We start from the raw sequence: 24,093 nt of genomic DNA, 5'->3' as shown, positions 1-24,093 counted from the left end.
AAGATACAACTATACTTTATCTCACATTTGTGAATAGATTTTTTAGAAACTTAATCTCACTATCTCCACTGCTTTACTTTAGGTCAAATCGGTCTTCAGATATCAGACTCTGTGTCAATTGGCCTAGAGAAAATGCCCTACTCATTATTTCAAAGCAATTGAACAAACAAGCCAAGGAAAAGACTTTGATCGGAGCACTTTAGCATCTGTTCGAGCAGAGGTCTGGGGATTCTGGGTAGGAGAATCCAACTAACTACAGCCAAATCGATCTCGCTCTGATAGGACACAAACCTCAAAGGTGTTTTTTGTCATGCCCGAGAGCCCATAATATGACATTCCCGTGGCGATGGAACACACACACAGCTCTCCGATCTCATCTGTTCGGCACAGCTGAGGAACTCCCTCTGGTTTGACCACACACATCAGAGCTGCACATACACAACATCAATAAACACATTACGTACTTTATATGTATATGTATAAAGCCACATTTGAGGGGTTCTCGGAACCATTCAAGCATGTAGATATGAGTACCTCCTGGCATCACAGTGCCCACATCCTGTACGGTGAGTACGGAGAGACGCTCTTCTGAGTCCACTCTGATGACACCGTAGCTCAGACCCTGCATAGACAGCACTCCTCGACCCGGCGGCTGGTTACTGTCATCCGTAGGCCTGAAATGTGAAATAAAATACCAGATTACAGCAATATATGAAATTATTTTACAGTGACTCCTATGCAACGTAAACCTGAAGAAGAAGAAGCTCATCAGTCCAACTAGTTTTGATGAAGAAGAAGCTGATTGGTCCAACTTTATCTGATAGATAAGACTAAGCCCTGCCCACACATCCTGTAATATCCTCTAATGTCCATGTAATGTCCTCACATTGACTTTAATGCAATGTAAGCCTTAGAAAGAAGCTGATTGGTCCAAGTAGTTCTGATGATTGAAGATGATTGGTGCAGCCAGATCAGATGGACAGCACTAAGCCCCACCCACACATAATGTCCTCTAAAAGACACCCGTCTGAGCTAACAGAGATTCTGGCAAGGTACAGCAGGCTTCATTTGAGCGAAATACATAAAACAGGGTGTGCCGATGAAGTATGCTGGAAATAATAGCTCTGTTCCAAAACTAGTGTGCTGCCTGGCTGACTGCACACTGCATAGGGAACTGCTTTTTAAGGAACATTACAAATAAACTGATGTGGAAATCACAACAGTGTTTGACTGACCATTTTATTTTTTCTTGTTTAACAATGCCGAATGTATATTTATAGCTGAACATTCCAGCAAAGCATATTGGGTGATTGCACAATGCAATTCTTTTTCAAAAAATGAGGTATCTTAGAAGGTGGCATAATGTTTTTTCTAACAGCCATCGTGTCGGTGTGTGTACATACTGTTTGACGCTTTAAATGCTGTCTGGGTAGGCAGCTCATTAAGTTTTGGAACAGAGCAGAAGTGCAGAAATGTTGGACCATCTAAAGCTGAAATGAGAATGAGATATAACGAGGAAAGAAATTATTACCAGAGCGGGAAATATTCTGTGAACCACATGACCCAAAGCAAATGTGTGCGAAGGGTGAAAAATTAGGTTACGATTAGTTTGCTCTGTAAATCCACAAATGATGATGATGTAACATCTTTGATGACAGAAACAGCGGAGTTACGTATCAACTTGACCTCACTAGACAGAGATGTTTTCATCTGTGACACCAGGCTTTTTTATTAGCTTTCAATTCATTTCACTTTTGTGTTCTCATCCTCAAATTTGTCGTGACAGAGAGAAGGTCTGTAAAAACGTTCCGCGATGGAGTTAATCCTGTGGAATGAAAACCATATGCTCTGTGTTCTGTCACCAGTTCGATTCGGTCACAAAGCAAAGATGTCAGGACTATTCAGGGCTGTAATTACGGAGGCAGCCTAAAAAAACATCATTTTCTTGTATATGGTTTTGGAAAATTGCATTGAAGACATACACAGGCTTCGGAAAAGCTCTCTCGATGAACCATCAACTTCAATCTGTCTATCTGACCAACAGAAAAATGGTTTGTGTCCATATTTCTGTCATTATTTCCCAATTTTTTAGGGGCTTATGAAACTGGTAAAAGCAGGACAGAAAGATCTAAGTGTTCTGGATGGAAAAGTGAGAGTTTATGAATATGAGTTGAAGTTATTGGTCAATGTGTCAGCACTCCTCCCACCTCCTGATGGCCACGGTGAGGGCTTCAGCTGAGCTGGCACATGGACAGATGACCTCTGGCCGCAGACCTTTACTCTGGAAGACATTGAGGAACGCGTCACATGATGAGATGGACCCTGCAGAGAACGAGAGAGAGCGTTACAGACAATAATGTGAAGCCAGTTCTCACCTTTAGACGTATTCTAATTCAAGTTACAGTTAACTAAAAAAAATCCAGTTTAAGGGGGCCATATTGTATCCATTTTTAACATTTAAATTTTATTCTTGTCTTGAAGACTACTTTTGCTAGTTTGAGCTTTCTTTAAACATTTAGATGGGCCACATAACAGAATACATTTGAATATATAAATCTGTGTATTCTAATGTCATATTTATCTCTAAAAACAAAATAAAAAAGGAAATGATAAAATAATAAAGAAAATCAAGTCTATTTACGTGACAGTTAAATGTACTGCATCATGACATTAATTTTATTACAATTATATACAACTTTCTCTAAAACATTATCATGATAAATATATACATTTAAGAAATTAAAGATTTCATTGTCATTACAGTAATGAAAATATATTTGTATTTACAATCCAGTACAACAAATATTATTACTGTGATTTCATGTAAATTATTTAAAAATATATAATATCTATTTATTATGCATTGCATTAATGATGTTTTTCAGTGAGCTACTGATAAATAAAATATCATCAGTCGATATGTAGGTGTCTTCCAAAAGTCTTCTGAAGCATCTTCCTATTTTCTTTTGGATTCAAATATGATGTTCTTGGACTCGATAGAGATGCTTGCATTGTAAATGTTCAGCTACATCAATATCTTTATCTCAAAAGACCAAGAAAAATCCTGTTTCCCCTCATACGACCCCTTTTGCTTCCTGAATATTCCATCAGAAACACATTAACTGTATCATACTGCCATTTACATTGGCATTTGAATGAAATAGACAGCAGAAGGAATGTTTTGTCCTTTAGTGTGTCCATTTGTACTATGTATCTGTATATGTAAGGAAATGGCTTCTGGGCATCATCTCTTCTGTGAGTTATAATCCCAAAGGCCAAATATGAGTGTATACACATTTAGACACTTAGGAATGATGCTTTTAGCTTGTTTGCCAGGTTGCTCGGTGTGTAAATAGCAGTTTAACCCTCAGCTTGTTTCCTGTCAGAAGAACATTTTAAGAAACACACAGGTGTGAGAGGAAAGAAAGGGGAAATGAGGAGGTAAAACACTAGCTGAACTCACATGGGTTGGATCCATCGGCCACCACCAACATGCGCAGGGAGCTCAGGTTGACATCTCTCTGATCTCGGTGAGCGACCAGAGCCCAGTGCATATCCCTTGACTTGACACAAGCTACTTTAGCTGCACACAAACACACAGAACTAGAAATATCACAAGGATGGCCATACTGGACACATCCAAATCATCTCAAACGACACTGTCCCTTATATATCATTAATTCATGAAACATGAGCAGAACGTATTTCTAAGTAAATCTTTCATAAACTATCATGAAGTAAAGGGTCTCAGCGAGGATTTACAAATGATTTATTCAGAAATTTGCCTTGTTTATAGTTATAAATTACCAGTAAGATCAAGAATCAAAGTCTGTTTACATCAAGTTTAAATTTTAAGCACAAAAAGAGATTTTAAAGCAAAACAACGCATACAGGTGGATTTCAAAAAGAGAAAACACTGTAGCACATTAGTTGTCATTAATATTATATAGTTAATATTTAATTATATTTCATTATATATTTTTGGTTAGTATTTTGTTAGAAATATTTAATTTTATGTTACTTGTTATTGGGAAGCTAGGTTGATTTTCTTGATGATGACAAAAAAAACAACTATTATTTAAACAAATATGATTTTGAAATATGAAGTCGTTTAGTCAAAATACAAAAATAAAATAGTAACTGGACTAGTTTTTATGCAAAAAATTATTTGGGAATATTATATGTTTAATCATATGTGATTTGGTGCAAAAAAGATTTATTGTAAACACTGCCCGACACACCTTTGTATTGACACACTTTTTGGATCCAGGACAGAGGGTTGACCTTCATCAGGGAGTATGGGATGCTGATTACATGCATCATGTTCATGACACTCTGGGGAAACAGGAAGTGAGATATTAACACACTGAATGTGGAACATATGATCTTATGTTTACCTTTTTTTTTTACTTACAGTTAGGATGCCGTGCCACAAACCCACATCCTTTTTAAAGTCCAATACATTCACTATGATTTCAGCTGAAAGACAAAGAGAGAATACAGATTTACTATATGACTGTCTGAGAAGGGAGATTTAAGGACAATGGACTGACCTAGGGGGATAATGTGGTGTGTGTGTGTTGTGGACTCACCCTCTGTGTATCCACAAGACTGTGTCAGGGCCTGGCAGTGTGTAAGAAGTGCGATCCGGGTCACTGTAACACCCAAAACACTCCCATCCTTACAGGTCTTATACTGGAAATCAACACAAGAGTGTCATAAACGTCAATCATTAACGCAAACATCAACACAACAAATCCCTTGATTTGCATGACGGTTAACGCACTACTGTAGGGATGCATGTCAAAATTGCTGGCCATGTCCAGGGCATATTTTACCTTAAAATAAAATACGAAAATAAGAAATTATATTTTGCATAAAGTATGACAAAATATAGATATATATATATATATATATAAAGCAAAATAGCTCTTTTTTGATTAATATATATATTTCATATTCATATTAAATAATCAAAAAAGAGTTATTTTGCTTTAAAAAAAATTTAAACTGGGGAAAAAAAAAACTGGGGAAAATCTGATTTTCCAAATAATCTATAACTTTAATAATAATATGTTTATATATATATATATATATATATATATATATATATATATTACCAATATAACAATTAGCTTTTTTGCTTTTAAATAATTTTAATATGGTAGAAAATATGTTTTAATGAATAATATATTTTCTTTACTATACTTTTTTCATACTCCATAAATACAATTAAAAAAGAGCTTTTATGAGCTTTACAGTAATGAGAATGACATTTCAGAGGAAAATGTGCATTCATTTCATGATCATTTTTGCAATATATTTTCTTTTGAACATGTTCTTCATTCTGTACTGAAAAGGAGTACAGTAGAAAGGAAAGTAAACATCAGGCCAACACTGGACATCTGACACCCGGCCACTTTACACAGACTCTCAGATTTCTGGGATCTGGTGAAGAACATTGAGACAGCTCACTCAGAACTGGTTCAATAACATGAAGCCAGGCCCACTCCATCAACCAGCATCTCCTACAAGAGTCCCGCTTCACAATTAAACAAACATTAATCATTTATCATCCATTATCCAGTGTCTCTCTAATGGAAGCAGCTGTGCCTGGCATGCTGATAGGAAATATTGATTTCTGGGGCTCGAGACATTCAATATCTACCAATCAGATATCATAAAACTATTAAAGTGGCTTGTGGGGTGCAGCACATGGACAACAAACCCAGACGGATGGTTTCAATTTCAGGAGAACATTTGTATGTACGACCGGTAAAACGATTTGAATAAACTGATATTTCCATAACGGTCATAATTCCATGGGTTAGCTCACCTCTATGTAGGCGGTGTCGTTATTTGCATCTTTGATGTGAGGGAACCAATCACGTGGCGGCTTGGAAAGGTGTTTGGATTCTGTGACGAACCATAGCAGCTTTGGCCATCCTGATGAGTGGGTGGGACCAAACAGAGAGAAAACATGAATATTCATACAATTGTATTAATATTCATGCAGCTTGATGATTCAACCATGACTATCATTATCATTATAAGTGGTGATTATCATACAAAAGAACGATAGCGTATGAGTGATTAGTGTGACTGGTTTAATGACTTGATTTACATCGGGATGAGAGTAAGTCCGTCTCGGGCTAAATGACTATCCTCTCAAGACTTCTTAATCATTACAACAATATCAGACTCATTACCTCTACGTTTTCTATTTATACCCTCTCTCATCTTACTGTGGCCCAGACAGTGCAACAAACGCTGACTGCTAGCAGTCTGGCTTAGATAACATCACACGCATGAAACGGCCCATCATGTTCTTGATTTTCGCCTGCCACCCCACACAGACTTTATTTTAAAATGCAATTTATTCATGAGATGTTTTGAAGAAACTGAAGAAATGGTTGAATGATGGTTTTATAAGTGCACTAAAAAGTATTGTCGTACCTTGATGTCACATGGACTATTTTTAATGTTGCCTTTACTATATTTCTAGTCCTTGAACGTTTCAGTTGTGTAGGAGGATCTACAGTATGGAGGGTCAGAAAGCTCTCGGATTTCATCAAAAATATCTTAATTTGTGTTCCGAATGTCTTACGGGTTTAGAACGACGTGAAGGTGGGTAATTAACAACAGAATGTTCTTTTTTGGGTAAACTACCGCTCTGGAGTGTGGACTATATTTTATTCTGGAATCAAATCTAATCGCAAGTCTGCCTACGTGACACTAGACATCACCGACATAAAGTTGTGTATGAAGGGACTGACCTTTGAACTGTGGTATTTCGCCAGTGGGTCCTTTCGGAAGGCCTTTGTGGCAGGCGTCACTGGTCAAAGCTACAGTAACGCCACAACTGCCCAGGAGAAAGCCTATCTGTTGACTTCCTGCATCCTAATACACACACACACACACACACACACAGAAATAGGCTAAGACCAGCTAACATCCATCATCAGTACAGCAGCAAAATACACTGCAGGGGAGGTGACGGCCTACTTATTACAGACAGCACACTGAGGAATGATGTTTACCCGTGATACTGCGGTGTGCTTAAATATCTCTTTTATGCTGGATGGTCGAGTTTCAAAATCACCTCCACCTGACAAATGTCCACGTCACTTTTTTTACATGTTAAAATATCAAAAACATGGACCTTACAAAATGCACTACTGCGATACAATGGTACAGTTTGTTGTCAGAAAGTAGTTTGAAATATACCATGGTCCTTAAACTTTAAAAACTTTGGTAAAACACAGGGTTTCCTTACAAAAAAAAGTGAAGTGTGATAATATATCACACCATGATATTATCACCATGTGTCTACTGAAATGCATTTATGTGCGTGGTACTCCATAATACATGTTTAAAAAAATTTTTTTTAAATAATGGTACTCTTCAGTATTTTTTAATCAGCGTACCCTTACAAAAAAGTATTCAGAATTACCACAGTACTGCTATGCTTGAATGGTATCATACTAAATTGTTTTTAAGATTACAATTTAGGTGGTACAGTTTCATGCAACATGCAAAACCCATCAAAAATACGGTAGCATGTTCTTGCACAGTACTCTTCTGTGAGACTAATGCTGTGTTATAAGTCAAAAATGCAGAAAAACAGAAAGCTGCTTTTGCAGTGGACAGAAGTTTATTGGTTTCCGAAGTGTAATGCATGCAGAGGAAGCCAGAGAGTGTTCCGCCAGTTTCCAGGTCCTTTCCTGGAATTTTTGGACGGACAAGGGATCAGACTGACTCTTGCCAAAGCTGCTCTCCTCCTTTACTTCGACCACTAAAATTCAACATTCATATCTGAGGCAATACCTCAGCCTCGAGGGGTCTGCGCTGATACATTCACCCTGACATTCCAAAAAGATAACGGATCTCAAAAACAGACAGCAGGCCAGAGAGCGAGACACTGCATTATTTACAAGGCCAAGTTTGCAAAAGGCCTTTGTAACAAACTTTACCATTAAACATGAATAATAAATATATATTAATATTTTGCGTTATACTGACTGACAGGTTGGCACTCGACAATGTGAGTCCATGCTAGGAAGAAGGATTGTGGGTAGGTGCTATAACTTGTTATGGTGTCAAAAATCAGGATGTGAAGGCTTGAAAACTTGACAGTCATTCATGCTGGTATATTTGGAGTCTCACCTTTCGGGTAAGTGGCACTTCGATGGGTACGGGCACCACCTCTGCCAGCAGGCAGCCATAAAAGGCGACCATAAAGGCAGCGGGATCGTTGTTGGGGAACACAAGAGCCACCTGCTCATGAAATGATAAGAGAGGGAAGGTGTCAGACTTCAAACACGAGCGTATGCTAATCTGACAGGGACACGCTTTAAAACCGAGGCATGCGGCAGGAAACGACGCTCTGTCATTAAAGGAATGTTCTGGGTTCAAAACAAGTTATGCTCTATGTTCGGCATGCTGGCGATTACCACAATCATTTTGGCTCATCCCTCAGAATGTAAAAACAGACAAAGATGCATATACTGCATGGAAGGTGCAAAGCATTTAAATGTAGAAACATGCAGCTTGAATGTTGTGTTAAGAAGTTTTAAGCTTTTAAAGTGATCATTTACTCAGAATCATGTAATTCCTAAATTGTGTGCATTTCTTAACCAAACAGTTTCGGTTACCATTGACTTCCATTGTATTTTTTTGTCAATGGGAAGTCAATGGGAACCAAAAATGTTTAGTAACCAACATTCTTCAAAATATATTCTTTGTCTAATATATTTTTGGTGAAGTTGTGAAGCTATCTAAAAATCATCCTTTTAGCTGTGTGAGATATCATTTACACAATTAAAAATGAATACATGAACATGTAAAAGTTTATTCTCATAGATAATCTTCTTAACACTGACCAGTTTTAAAATTCAGCTTGTTTATTTCGAAAAATGTGTATTTTAACACTTAGTCCTTGCCTCACAGACTTCCATTCAGAGTGCATTACTGTATATCAGTTATTCTCAGTGGTAATCACCAGCATGTCGAGGTTAACTAGTATTGATGATCTTTTTAATGAGGTGCTTTACTGAAGTGGTCTGGTTCTAAGAAGTTCTGTCACACTCACCCGATCTCCTGGTCGGACCATAGGTTCCTGCTTGGTGCCCAGTTTGTGGAGGATGTTGTACGCTACTTTGATGCTCCGAGACCAAAGCTTGCCTGTGCAAAAGGAAGTACATGCTGAATAACCGTACTTAAAGGGTCACCAAAAGTGCCCTGCAGTAATCAAATTTCATTGTGTCTCAGTGTATTCAAATATTAATTAATTTTTACATTTTTGAAAGGCAGATTTTTTTGACAAAAATACAGTATAAAAACAATAATATTGTGAAATATTATTACAATTATTAAAATATCAAAACAACTATTTTCTATTTTATTATATTTTAAAATATAATTTATTCCTGTTATGGCAAAACTTCATTTTTAAGCAGTTTTTACTCCAGTCTTCAGTGCCACATGATTCTAAGCAGGGGCGATTTGTGAAAAAAAACAGAGGGGGGGGGGGGGGGGGGGATGTTTTGGATTCATAAAAATAAATCATGAGAACATGAACTTCATCACTGCATTTGCAGGTACTGTAAAATCTTTTTTCATTTTAACTCATTAAGCAGCCTAATGCAATATTTTTACTCTTAATAGCTTATCTTTCCCCACACATATGAACTGTGATCAAGCACAATGAAAAAACACGCAATAAATCAGTGAAATGATAGAAAAGATGGTAGCACTTTATTTTAAAGTCCTGTTCCCCATGTACATATTATGTACTTATTATAGTAAATACAATAACTATGTAATAACTAGGTACTAACCCTGAACCTACCCCTAAACCTAACCCTACCCCACGTAGTTACTTTGTATTACCAGAACTTTCTTAGATAAATACACTGTAAGTACACTATAAGTACATTTTAGTACACGTACTGTAAAATAAAGTGCAACCGAAAAGACAGATGCATTATCTGTGCTAGTCAATTCCCCTCATTTGCGCAAAATGGACGCGCCCGCACCACGCTAAACGCCTCATTCAGGCCGCAGGACCTTTATATTGACTTAACATTGAAATTACTCAAGGCAGACACTCAAGAGTTAGTGAATAATCAAAAAACCTTTGCTTTAACCTCAACTGAGTGAAACACCGTATGTGTAACTTCGGCCATTCTCAGTGGTGTGACTGAGACACTAACTCTGCTTGTCATCACAGAAACAGATAATCAGAATGTGATGTTTATTCCCGCTTCATTAATATGTTTAATATGCTGCCTTCCTTTGTTTCAACACAAAGCTCCACTGCAGTGTTGCCAACTTTTTTCAGTGTAAAGTAGCTAAACCCCGCCTGAAAAGTCGCTAAATGTCACTAGATGACGCCATGTGCTAATTAGAATATTTATGAAGTAAGTGCGTCGTATTGTATTGCCTCCCTATACTCACATACTGCATTTTAATTCAGCCAAATTCTCAATAAAACAGTTTTTATTACTATATTTTAATGTTTCTGTTGTCAGACAATGGAATGAATATTATAATGACTGAAACGCAGTCCATTAAGACTACATAACCAGCTCTCAAACATTAATCTGCACTAAAATCCTATTCACAACATTGTCTAATGAATTCAAATACACATACGATAAAGTCAGTGGTTGTGCTGTGACTGATGTCGGCTATACTTGCTTGTAAAATAGAGTTAGAAGCAACAGAATATCTTTTTTTTTACTGAAAGTGCTGCTCCTCTCTGCGCTCGTTGAACACAGCAGATACAGAGAGAGAGGCTCGTGCTGGGAAAGAGAGACCTCGCGCTCGTGCGACAGCACCAGAGAATCTGAGAGACTAAATAATTATTGTCCATAAAGTAGCTAGATTTGTCGCTAGTCGCTTTTTTTGGAAAAAAGTCGCTAAATCTAGCGACAAAGTCGCCAAGATGGCAACTTCACTGCCCAGTGGACCGGCTTCAACCGTCTCGTAAGTGTTGATAGGCTATTACTCGTGAGGTGTAACCAATCAGATAGCGCCGTGGGCGGGACATTGAGCTAGTCTGCAGAGTGGTGAATACAGAGAGGATGAGCCAGCCAAGGTAGCGCATTTTAAAATAAAATTTACTTTAATCAAACCACAGACCCGTGATAAGTTTTGTGATCTGTCTCGCCACTACTATAGTAGCAATGATCACTTTGAGGGGGGTTGAATTTATCCCCACCGGGGATAAAAAAAAATTAAGCAGAGGCAGGGTTACATTGACCAGAAAGGGGGGAGATCCCACGCAACCCCCCCCCCCCCCAGTAAATCGAACCCTGATTCTAAGTAATCAATATGAAGTGACACTCAAGAAACGTTTTTTTATTATTATCAATATTGAAACCATTTGTGCTGCTTAATATTTTGCAGAAACTATGATACATTTTCAAAAGAAGTGATACATTCAAAAGAAAACACATTTCACTGAAAACTTATAAATACTATGAATCCTTGCTGCTGAATAATAGTATTAATTACTTTAGTAAAAAAAAAAAATCTAACTGACTGCAAACATTTTGAACAGCACTGTAAGTTTGACGTGAATATGAAACGCTATTAGCTGTTGCGTCGCATAACCAGACAAGATCTTCCAGTCTGAATATGTGGAAGTGCAAATGAGATTTGAGACAAGAGAAGAAGATTTTCGGTGAATAATTAATCCAGCTGCATTTTGTTCCTCACACGAAGCTATCATATGACTTGAGAAGACTTTAAAACAGATAGAGTCGTATGGCACCCTTTTTTCTATATTTTGAAAACTGTAAGCATAAAAACTGCAAATAAGAAAGAAAAATGTGAAGAGATTACATAGACTTAAAGGACAAACACGAACTGGGACAAAATGACCAAATAACTTGAAGTTTAAGCATCTGGAAGAGTCACAGACAGGGCATCTCAGCAGTTTATCTCCTCTGTCCTGCTGAATTTTTGACCTGCCGTTATCAGGATTTAACTCATGGCTATGAAACCCCGCTGAAAGCAAACCGGTGCAGAGATAGCGATCTTGCTCAGTGCCTGCGTTCTGTGGAAAGTTAATTACTCTTTTGATTTGGGCGAGGTTTTTAACGAGCTGAGAAGGAGGGTGATAGTCCCTGGTGGGTTCTGGGGAGGGGTTTGTACGCCACACAAACAACCATTGCCATAATTTTTCTGTCTCCCACTGCAAACCGAGGAAATGGAGGCTGTCTATTGGTTAGGGCTAAGTGTCTTCATGAGTCTATGTGTGTGTGTGTGTAAAAATGAAGAAATCATTAAGCTCAGGTGGCTTGATTATCATTTTCAGTTTTAGAAAAAAGAAAAGAGGGAATACCAATCCATTACAGACACACACACTGCAATCCCTTCCTCACACTCTCACCCGTGATGTGCTGCTGGCAGGATCCTCACTGAGTAAAATCAGCTGAGAGCCTCACACACACACACACACACACAACAAGAAAACAAGCCCTATAATGATCTCCCTCTCATGACTGAGCATAAATAAACAAGGAGACAAGGTTATTCCTGTTAGCATAAGATGAACACAAGTATATCAGTATATTCGGCGGGCCCAAAGATATTTGGACACTTTTGTCACTTTAAAACAACAACACATTAATACAAAATATTTACACAAGTGGCATCTGCAAACAAATTAAGCTTTTGTGTCCAAATATTTTTTGGGGTCACTATATCAGCTTACGTGGTCTGTATTAATATTCTGAATTATAAGAGTGAAAATATATTATTCTGTACCAGTATGGCTGTATGCGGATGTTGGTCATTGTATGTATGGTTGTAGTAGAATAAGGTTATTTTACCATAAGTAAGGACGTAGAGGGGTTTGCCGTTGGTGTCCATGGTGGTCAGGCAGGGTGCTTTGGGCGAGATGGTCCCCCAGCGTTGCAGTGCAGCTTCTAAAGATGGTGGCCAATTAGTGACAACTCCCAGCGGTTCCCCTCGAATGGCGACCATCTGAGAGCCCTCCGGTCGTGGCTGGTTGGGGTCGGGCTGCTGGACTGAAAACAGAAGAGGCAAAACATGGTCATTCAGGGAGCCCAAAAAATTGTTATTTTTGTTGAACTGGTTCATTTCAATGAAACCTGAACTGTTGAAACACCGGTTCATTTGAATCATCACTCATCACATGGACAAATTTAATTAAATGCTGACCACTGAATAATTCATTCAAATCAGAAGAACAGATTCAAAAGAATGATCTGTTTGCAAACCAGGTATTTTGTATGTCTCTATTTGTTTGTTTATAAGAAAAGCTCAGAAAAGCTCCAAAAAACTATTATGCTGAGACAAACACTCACCTTCTAGGAGCTCTTCAAAATCATCAACAAAAAACTCTCGAAGTGGAGGTCGTCTGGGCTGCTTTAGTGTGTTCACTAGTTGCTGGATCTTAGCCGAAACACGACTGCTAACTGGGACTCCTATGAGGACACACATGTGTTAATGCACACAAACATGCACAATCATAGAAGAAAAAACAATATTACCATTCATACATGAATCAAATTTCCTGAATCTACCTGAACGACCGTATAAACACACACACACAAGGCTGTCTGGGTAAAGGACTGGCCATAAACTTTAGATGGATGGCTTAATGTGTACAATGAAGATGTTCAACTCCCCGTTGTTGTGTTTACTTATGTATTCCACACCTCCATTTTCGTCTTACCCCCAAACAAATCAATTTTACAAACATTTTCTGATTAATGCCTCTGACAGATGCAGTCGAATGCGGCCTTCAGGGGCGTCCCCAAGAGATCAAATTAAAGAGTAATAATATAAGAGTGGGATCAATGCCCTCAATCACAGCTCCATAACAGAGGATCCATCAGAGCAGGTTTCAATCACATCTAGGGTTTACATACATGTATAAAGCGTCAGTAATTTGTTTTAATTTTTATATTTCAGTTTTATATAAAAAAAAAAAAGAATTTTAGTTTTTAATAATTTTGTTGTGTGTTTTTAAAGTGCATAATCGAATTGTATTTTGATACATTAAATATTACACACTGTTAAGCTTTGCGTATCATGAACTAACAATAAGTAATACTTTTGAAGCATTTATACCAGCTACCACCATTGTGTCCTTATTAACCCCGGGTTTCTGCAGGGGGACTATTTGCAAGTTGCTCTATATAAAACCCTCTGCCAAAATAAATAAAGTTAGGGTGGAATAGAAATAATGCTAGATGCGCTGTCAAAATGATTGAGGAAAATGGTTCATGTAAATCTTTCAAAGCCCATTGTGATTTTTGAAATGAAAACGTCATTACCGTCTCTAAAACATCACTCCTTTTCTTTCACACACATTTCTCGTGCCCTCACCATCTCCGGTCTCCATGAGTTCGGCGTTGCCATATTTGGGTGTGGTCCGGGGAACGGTGGACACCTGTGGCCTCTCCACCTGAACGGGATGTTCGGAGGTGTAGGTGGTGACGTCCGGAGGAGCTGAGTGATTCTCTGGGTTTGAGAAGATGAGGAAGAATCAAAATGCATAATGAGAAACTCCAGTGGTTTGGAGCAATGGGAAGCTGACATATAACTGGTTCAAATGGGTTAATCACTGTATCATATATATTGACCAAAAAATTATCAACTTTCTTTAAACCAGTTATCATGTTTCAGAAAATGTATGGCTGGTTTATCAAGTTCATATGACTGTATATTATATAGTGAATAACCAGCTCGACCAGCCAATGGCCAACTTGAATGCAGGTAATAACCAACTTGGACCAGTTTTAAACCAGATATCATGTTTCAAAAAAAATCATCTGGTTCAAGTTGGTCTGATCAGTCTATGTAACAAAGAGCATAACTAGCTTGACCAACATAAGACCAAACTGAGCCGCCTATAAACCAACATTTGAAGGGTTTGGTGCAGCTTATGACCAACTTGGACAAGCTTCAAACCAGCTGTCATGTTGGACCAACTAATGACGAACTTGAACCACATATAAGCCAATCGGTTACTGGTTTGTTGAAGGCTGATCAATCTATATTATACAGAAAATAACCAGTCAATCTGAGTTGGCCATTGACCAGCCAATGACTAACTTGAAAATCTATAACCAGCTAATGACCAACTTTAAACCAGCTATCATGTTCCAAAAAAACTGTCAATTGGTCAGTGACTCATAAATCTATATTATACAGTAAATATCCAGCTTGACCTGCCATTGGCTAACTTGAACCACATATAAACCAACTGGTAACTGGTCTGTTGCAGCTAATGACCAACAGCTAAATCATATTCCAAAAATGTACATGTGGTTCATGTTTATCATTGGCTGATCAGTCTATGTAAAACAGAGCATAATCAGCTTGACCAACCAATAACCAAATGGAACTGCCTATAAACCAACTGGCTTGTTGTTCTAACAGGATTTCAGTCCTACCTGGCTTTGATACAGAGAGCCCTGACACACTTGGCACATTGTTTACGACTAAACGTAAGAGGGTTAGTGATTTTGAGCAAACAATATGCACATGTCTCAGAGAAAGAGACTGATGGAACGCGAGAGTCACAGAGGAGAGCTTTTTCATCCTTTCCTTAATTACAGTCCCTTTTACTTCCAGTCGGTGAGTCCGCTGGGCTTCTCTTTCACCGTTCACCCTCCCCTTCGGATCATAAATTCTCAGCTGTCTGCGGCCTCTTTCTCATTCCCCTCAGCTCGCTTCTGAAATGTCTCTTTCACATTCAGTGCCCTTGGCCACCACATATTATCATTATGATATCCCTACAGAGTTTGTGCTGTCTAACGTTTGAGTAAATAAATGTCATTTACCTTTTTTGCACAATTTCAAACGGCAGATGTCAGTGGGTGATCCTTTCACTAAAAGCTCATAAAAGTTTCCTTCCATTATATCCCATGCTCCAATCGAGCCATTCCGAGAGAAATAACCATCCGTGTGTAATTTCGACACCAGGAATGAGGAGAATGCCAATGAGGCGGCACTATTCCTCCTCCACCATAAAACACCCAAAACGGCCCTAACAGAAACGTCCACTGTGATCAAGGACGACACAGTCAGAGGCTTTTAGCTACTTAGCTTTAGTTCAGCATAGATGGTTTTCAATGTTATAAAGTTTTATGCAGACCCTGAGTTTTTATCCGATACTGACTCATATGATACATTAATATCATAACTAGAATTGAGTGGTGTATTTTAGTTCTTTTCAGCAAAGAATCACAGTTAATGCATCAATCTATTTCTCCATAAGTCGGTTTGTTTCTGACTGACTTTATAAATAAATATATAGTATCATCATGTATAAATATAAATTGAAGTATTAGTCATATATCTGGGAGAGATAAGTCAAGCTGTCACTAGTGGCGGCAGAATGAACGTGAGTGAGCGAGATGCCTCCTGTCTGAGGAATTGTGCCAAGCACAGAAGGGGACTCTGATGGAGAATGTGACTAAGGAAGGGCACGACCCCTGGATTTGGCTTCCACCCACCTTCAGCACTACTTCTACATCTCCCGTAGGGCTGATGTGACTACCAGTGAAGCTGAACATAAAATATTACTAGTCTTATTTTTAAACAAAGGACTCTTATGAACATATACTTTTTTTAGTGAATCAAAACATACAGCATGAACAGTGTAGTCTAATTCACAAACAAATATCTCCTATGTGTCAGTTTTTTTTTAATGAATCAAAAACTAAAACTGAGATCAGTGTAGTATGAATCATGAACCGACTCTATAGAACTCGTTCTTTTTAAGCAAATCAAAACATCTAGATCATTCACAAACAAATTACTCTAAGAAGCTGGTTCTCTTTTGCAAATTTAAACATACAATGCAACATGTGGCTCAATTCTCAAACAAATGAATCTTGTGAATCTTTCTTTTGAGCGAATCAAAACCAAACAGCATGAACTATGTATGCTGATTCAGAGACATAAGCTGGTTGTTTTTAGTGAATCAAACATGAACAGTGTGACCAGTTCAGACTGATTCATGAATAAGTAACTCTTGAATCAATAACATACATCATGACATGTGGAGCCTGATTCCTGAAACAAATATTTCTTCTGAGCCGGTTCTTTTAAAGAACAATTACTGTCTGATTAATGTAAAAATATGTAAGGAAAATTATTAATATAACTAAATAAGTTGGAATCTAATCAAATCAGAACTGAATCAATCTGCCATGAGAGCTTTGTGAATCTGAATCGAAATTAGGAAACCGATCTCCAGCTCTAATCTTCTGACTCTCCCTTCCTTGTATTCCACCTCGTCTCCTGCTTCATCACTGGGCTCCCTGCATTGTCTCCTGCCTCTACCATCAGTGATGAGTGTACGAGAAAACACCCAGCAGCTAGAGTGCTTACGTAACAGGCTGAAAATAACCCGCATCCAAAATCCCTCCCTCTTTTACTCTCCCTTTCTTTCTCTCTCTTCGCCCCACCCCTCTGCTCTTCAGTGACACGGACACTAATGTGCTGGAAAAGGAGTTTCCTGAAAGCCCAGAGGTGCTCGTAGGAGGACAAATATAAATGGCGTCTTGCGTCACGTGAGGGAGCCTGCATGCAAATCAGCGTCACGGAGACAAATAAACCCCAGACAAACACAACCCTTCTAGTCTGGAGGGATGGATAAGAAATATCACAGTCAATTTTCATTTATCATTCTAATAAAATGTAAACAGCATTGATTTAATTAGTGTTCAAAACATAGCCTTAAAATATAGTGTAAATTGTAAATTAAATGAGAAGTTTATCGAAATACCAATATACATATATATACAATATATAATATACAATATAGAAATTCATATATTTTTAAATATGTACACCAAGGCTGCATTTTTTTGATACAAAATACAGTAAAAGTTTGAACAATTATTACATTGTAAAATAACTTCTATTTGAATATAAAGTTGAATTTTAAAATGTATTCCTGTGATGCAAAGCTGGATTTAATGAATTTACTGTCCCTTTTGGTGAAATTAATGCATCCTTGTTAAACAAATGTATTAATTTCTTCAAAAAGAAATAAATAAATCTTACTGACCCCAAACCTTTAAATAGCAGTCAGTATTGTCCTATGTTTCAATGTGAAAATAACTTCCAACAGTTATACACTGGTTAAACAGTAAACATTTCAAATATCAATGCAATTTACAACATTTAAACAAATAATCATGCAAATTTAACAGATAAATACACAAATAGTGACAACACACTGAGAGTTAAAGCAATAGTGCACAGAGAAAAGATAATTCTGCCATTTTTCACTCACCGTCATGTCATTTCACACCTGTACAATGTTCTTTCTTCTATGAAAAAATAAGATTTTGCAGAATGTCTAAGCTGCTTTTTTTATACAATAAAAGTGAAAGTTTCCAACAAGTATGATTTATTTTATTGGAAAAACAACTTAATTTTAGTCAGTTACTCATAAATGTATCATATGGCTTCAGAAGACTTTGAATACTGTATATAATTTGTACAGTTTACTTTTACGATGATTGTATGGCACCCCTGTTAACCATAACTGTCATTCTATGGAAAAAAGCAGCATGAACATTCTTTAAAATCCCTGATTTTGTCTTCCATGGAAGAAAGAAAGTCAGATTGGTTCAGAAAGACATAAAGGGTAAATGATGACAGAATTTAAAATTTTTAAGTGAACTATTCTTCAAAAACCAGGGTCAGGAAAGAACAAACAACGATAAGCACATAGAGACAAAGAATGGACATCTAAAAGCAGACTGAAAGCCTGAAAACAGCATTTCACACTTGATAATTGAATAAATAACCATATATATTTAGAAAAAAGCACAAGTTACACAGTCACTACTCACAGATAGACCGAATAGCGAAATAAAACAGAACTGTTGTCAGAAAGTTTCTCTCGCTTATTTGTACATACACAGCAGAACTGACGTTCAGACACATCAGGTCATCAAATTTACGGCACACGACTCCAAACACAAACACACTGAGGGGCCCATCGTCCCCCAGACTCCAGAGAGAACTACACGGAGGACACAGAGACGTTCTAGATGATCGGATGAATGGGGGAAGTGTGTGTGTGCATTGGGGGGCAAATACTGACCCTCAGACTCCAAGGGTGGTGGCCAGAGAAGATCTGATCCAAACTCACAGGAGCGCCGCAGCGAGTTTCCATTCTCTGCTACGCCGAGCATAGTTTTCCTCTTCAACGAGAGGTGAGCGATCGGCCCTGGATGGGGAGGGAGGAAGGGGGGAGAACCAGAACCTTAGAGCCGTCCGCTTCCTCGCTGACCGCAGGTATGGATGGGGCAAGAGGAACGGGGGCTGATGAGCCGAGCATGGACAGTGCCATGTTCCCAACAGAGTCCCAAGGACTCTGGATATCTTGCATGGAAGGGGAAGGGGGGACGGAGGAGGTGGGAATGATTAAGCATTCCTAAAGGAGCACCCACACTGCCATGTTTCTCCCAACGGTACAAGACAAATACTGGACAAAAGCAACAACCTGGGAAGCACTTCCAGAACTTGTTCTTGGTCCAGTGGGTTTAAAAATGTCCCAAAGATCCTTGCTGTGTTACTTTATATGCACTAACAATGTTCTGAGAGCTCCGAACACGACTGAATCTCTTGAGGTCGGTTGTCTGCTTTTAGATGGTAACACAACGTTATCATGTGGGAGGAGAAAAAGGAAGTGAGGGAAAGAATCGAAAGGCTCTTTTACACGGTGATCACAAGTTCCCAGTTTGTTGTTGGAGGCGGCACTGAAAGCTTGCCAAGATTGTATGTGTCATTGACCAATCAGAATATTTTATGTGTCATTCATTATTTTCCAACCAATCAAACTTTTAGTTATGTTTTTTTTTGGTCACTTTCAGAGTTGATGTGTCTAAAATCGCTCCCTGCTGCCCACGCAACGTGAATGAGTAAAAGAATGAGCGTTTTCTAATGTCTGCCCACCAAACACATTTATTTCTATTCATGCTTAGCCTAGAGTCATTTTATCTTGTTAGTTTCCTTCTGAACTAAACAATCTACAGCTGGTCTTTTTAGGTGGGTTTTAGGCACTTTACAGCTGGTTAAATTAGCTAAACCAGCTAAGACCAACTTGGCTAGTCTGGCAGACCAGGTAGATTAAAGACCGGTTCACACCAAGGACGATATCTGTAATGATAACTATAAATCTAAAGGTTTTGACAGCAAATCAGAATCTAGACAAAATTAAATAGCTTGAGCATTAAGAGATTAAGCATTATTTGAGAATGCTAATATAGTTCTGTCAGGGCTACTATCGTCAACATAATTTACGATTAGCATACATTTTAGGTTGGGAGAATGGTTCTGTTCTGATATATATTCCCTGCCAAGTCTTCACTGGATGATAGGAGGAGCTGGGGATGGAGGTGGGTGATTATTTCCTGAGCGAGCGGTGGCTGCTGAAAAATGACTAAAGGGACCTTATGAAGGGAATTATGATTGGTGTCGTGATACTATAGGTAGACGTGGATCAGCTGAGAAATATTTATATTTATAAGTTCCATTCTTGGTGCGAAAAAGGCCTTAAAAAAACTTTTAGCAGGACAGTGTAATTATCTACAACTTAGAAGCAACAGAGAATATAATTTACAGAAACCGCTTCATTCTGAGAGTTTTTTGCTCTCTAGCATTGAGCTAAATCAGTAGCAGGCAACTTTTGCCAGCGTTTGTAAAATCGTAAGACATTGTGCCTACAGTGCACCGTGTAAAATGCCCTTACGAGGAAACAAAATGGTGAAAAAAAAAGAGTATCTGTCCTTGCCCTGTCTGTATTTTATTATATTTTAATGAAATATATTTACACTCAGAGTGATTCGAAACTCAGAGCAGGAAAGAAAGTGGATAGAGGAAAGGGAAACTGAGATAGAACAATGAGACAACCAAATAGTGAGGGAAAATAAAAAGAAATATGAAGAGGTAACAGGACAGTGTGAAAGAGATGAGTTCCTTTCTTCAGACATTAAACTGCTCCACAGGGCACTCCTACATCATAGCTCTATTAAAACACTTAGCCACAGTCTACAACTTCAAGCCCTCTGGATACAGAGGGTTCGTGAGGTTTTTGAAAATGAGGTGTCTTTCTTTCAATGGCCTCTGAGTGGAGGAGGGGAAAGTGGCAGTTAAACTCTTTCCTCTTCCTGCTGCATTCTGTGTTTACATTTAAAATCAGCTGGATGGATAGATTTACCATCTGTGCAGCACTGGCTAGTCAGGACTACATTAAACAGACAAAATGGGGAGACGTAACTGGCTCTGTGTTGAATTAATTGTTACCTCAGGGCCCAACAACAAGGATATTTTCTGCTGGTGCAGTCAGACCAGATCTGTCCTTGCCCTGTCTGTATTTTATTATATTTTAATGAAATATGTTTACACTTTTTTTATTAAATGTTAAGTTTTCTGAACACAAGGAAAAAAAACTTATTGTGTGCAAAAGGAATTAATAGGGTCATTAAAAGATTTTAGCAATACATTTTATTAGAACTATATATAAATTATAACAATAATTTTTACATATATTTTTAGCAGCAGGGTTTAATTTTTTTTAATTGCAATGTGAATTAAATTAAATACAAAATAAATACAAATATAAATAAACATTTAAATAAAATTGTTAAATTAAAATTAATATTGTTTTAGAAATGTATTTTTTATCATTATAAAAAATATAAAAAATATTTATTTATATTTATATTTATAAAATTACTTGGATGTACAAATTATAGCTCCATGACGGCTATAAATTCAACACACTTTTGCTGGAAAACAAATCCTTAAAGTGACATGATTTAACTCATTATAACTGAAGCTGCTAAGACTATTGCAAATAATTTGCACAACTTTGGTGACACAAATCATCAGAATTCACAACAACAAATAAATTATTGTGACAATTTGGTCATCTGGCCCAAAAACTGGTATTGGTCCTTATTGTTGAACCGTGCACCTATCAGAGTCTACGGACAAACGTTACTGTTTGCTTCCTCATGACAGACATAGTTTTAGAGGAGATTAGCAGAGAATCATGTTGATGACGGTTAGCGTGATTCAACAACAGCACAGATATACGATAAGGAGCAAAAGAAGGTGCGGACAGCACACATAGAAGAAGCATGGCAGGAAGTGTGGGGGTGACTGGCTGAGGGATCGATGTGGATGCAGGGCTTGTTTACGGGCATTACCTGATTTGCCGACATGCGTTTGAGCCAGGACGTCAGCCAGGCGCCCGGCGGCTCCGCTGCCCCCACTCTGCGTCGACGATGAGGAGGAGGAGGTGGTGGAACCCTGGTGGATGGCCCGACTGATCCAGTGCTCCATGCTGATGCTGCCCTGGCTGGAGGTGGGGGTACCCTCACCCTGGCCGCCCTCCTCCTCCGAGCCGGACGAGGTGTCTGTCAGGGTGGGCAGATAGGAGAGGGGGGAGAGACCTAGTAAGAGTCACTCAGACCCACTCAACACTCAGCCAAGAAGGTGGACAAGTGCAATTAAAGTTAACATGAAAAGGGGTTTGCAACCCATTGGCGGGATTTCAGAATAAACTAGAAAATTCTTTAAAAAAATTATATGTAGAGTGGGATATAGTTCCAAGAGCATCCAAGAGAAACTTAAGGCCACGAAAAGAAAGTGGAAAAACATTATTATATTTATGTGTATATATATATATATATATTAAAATATATATTAAAAATAGAATTCTTTAAAATACACAAATAAATGAACTTACATGAATGCACATTAAGTTATTTTTTAATTCTTATTTATAACTATTAAATGACATTTAAAATTATTTACAGTAATTAAATTAATTTTGTAGGGGGGGCAATAAAAATGGGAAATTAAAACGAACTGCAAGAAATTCACAAAAAAAAAAAAAAAAGTCTTTAAAGACATAGAACAAAACAAGGGTGAAATAAAGTATTTTTGAAAGTTTTTAGAACAAGAAAAGGGTGAATAAATAATCACTGGGCTTTTCCTAGGCAAATTCTCCTTTTAAGGATTTCATGTTGACTTTAAATGAACGGTGATTTAGAATCAGGTGTGAAGCTCACCTGGGGGGGTGTAGGCATCCATAGAGGTCTGTACCACTAGAGAACGGCGTTTGGATGGCATGGGAACAGCCATCTTCCTCTCCTTGTGTTTGGCTAGTGCTGCCTGAACTGCTTCTGTGTGGACGTCTGAGGAGGGAAAAAAAACCAATATGAAATGAAGGGAATCTGTATTAACTAGCCGCTGACCTCCAAGCTGGTGTTTATAGTGACGTGGATGAGATGAGTCTCTGGCTGATGATCGTGAGAGTGTGTGACGACAGCCAAGCCACCACCTCCAGCCCTTCTGTGATCTTGCAATACTGACTCATCTCAGTGTGTGTGTGTGTGTGTGAGAGATGACACCATGGCTGGACTGTAGGTTGTACCCACGGCTGCACTCCTCACGCTGGCAGAAGTCATGGCTTCTAATAATCCAAGCTGTTATTTGGACTCTCTAATGAGATACAGAACAACATATTCCATCAACACACTGACTGTGTTTACACGCCCATTGAATAATCCGAAACGATATTTGCTTATATTCTGATTTAATTCCTTTTCAAATGCAGTTAAAGGGAACTGATATATGGAAGCAGATGAAACTAAATTCATTTTGAAATTTAATATCCAAAATGACAATGTATTTAAATTTACATTGTCCTGTACTGTACTGTACAATGTGCAACATTTAGTGGAAAATGAAAACTCAATTACATAATTTACCTTTGCAATTTTCTACATAATATGTAAATGAAAAAACATATTTTTAACGCTTTGTAAGTTGCATTATTAAAATGAAATTGTATTATCCAAATTGATTAGATATGTTTAACATGTCCAAGCAAAACTGTACCAAAATTATCGTTTAAATTACATTTTTCATAAATGCATTTAGACGTACAGGTGGACACTTGAGATTGCATTTTCATCGTGATACTATGTGATAATTGTAGCAAAATGCAGTGTGAATTTAAAAATGCATAGTTAGCCAAAAATGGAATGTCTTAAACGTTAAACTTAAAAC

General features: G+C 37.9%; 1 protein-coding gene across 2 annotated transcripts in view; it reads right to left on the bottom strand.

Moving 5' to 3' along the window:
• The window catches only part of LOC113042410 (disco-interacting protein 2 homolog C), a 45,127-nt gene extending 21,888 nt beyond the window's left edge, over positions 1–23,239 (bottom strand). Inside the window, exons 1-17 of one of the 2 annotated variants that reach the window (XM_026201268.1) lie at positions 23,091–23,239; positions 22,224–22,469; positions 19,112–19,237; positions 14,368–14,502; positions 13,341–13,460; positions 12,843–13,040; positions 9,092–9,183; positions 8,167–8,277; positions 6,777–6,900; positions 5,837–5,946; positions 4,593–4,695; positions 4,415–4,479; positions 4,242–4,335; positions 3,464–3,583; positions 2,208–2,322; positions 535–674; positions 292–428 (exon numbers count right to left, since the gene is read on the bottom strand). In XM_026201268.1, the coding sequence (XP_026057053.1) occupies positions 292–428; positions 535–674; positions 2,208–2,322; positions 3,464–3,583; positions 4,242–4,335; positions 4,415–4,479; positions 4,593–4,695; positions 5,837–5,946; positions 6,777–6,900; positions 8,167–8,277; positions 9,092–9,183; positions 12,843–13,040; positions 13,341–13,460; positions 14,368–14,502; positions 19,112–19,237; positions 22,224–22,469; positions 23,091–23,163 (2,109 nt within the window). In that variant the 5' untranslated portion in view covers positions 23,164–23,239. The remainder of the gene's footprint in view (positions 1–291; positions 429–534; positions 675–2,207; positions 2,323–3,463; positions 3,584–4,241; positions 4,336–4,414; positions 4,480–4,592; positions 4,696–5,836; positions 5,947–6,776; positions 6,901–8,166; positions 8,278–9,091; positions 9,184–12,842; positions 13,041–13,340; positions 13,461–14,367; positions 14,503–19,111; positions 19,238–22,223; positions 22,470–23,090) is intronic. The other variant, XM_026201270.1, reaches the window with a different exon arrangement.
• Positions 23,240–24,093: the final 854 nt, after the last annotated feature.

This window comes from Carassius auratus, chromosome 24, assembly GCF_003368295.1.
Source record: "Carassius auratus strain Wakin chromosome 24, ASM336829v1, whole genome shotgun sequence".
In the NCBI taxonomy this organism is placed as follows: Eukaryota; Metazoa; Chordata; class Actinopteri; order Cypriniformes; family Cyprinidae; genus Carassius; species Carassius auratus.
The sequence above is the reverse complement of the archived record's forward strand: the minus strand, read 5'-3'. Positions and strand labels throughout refer to the sequence as shown.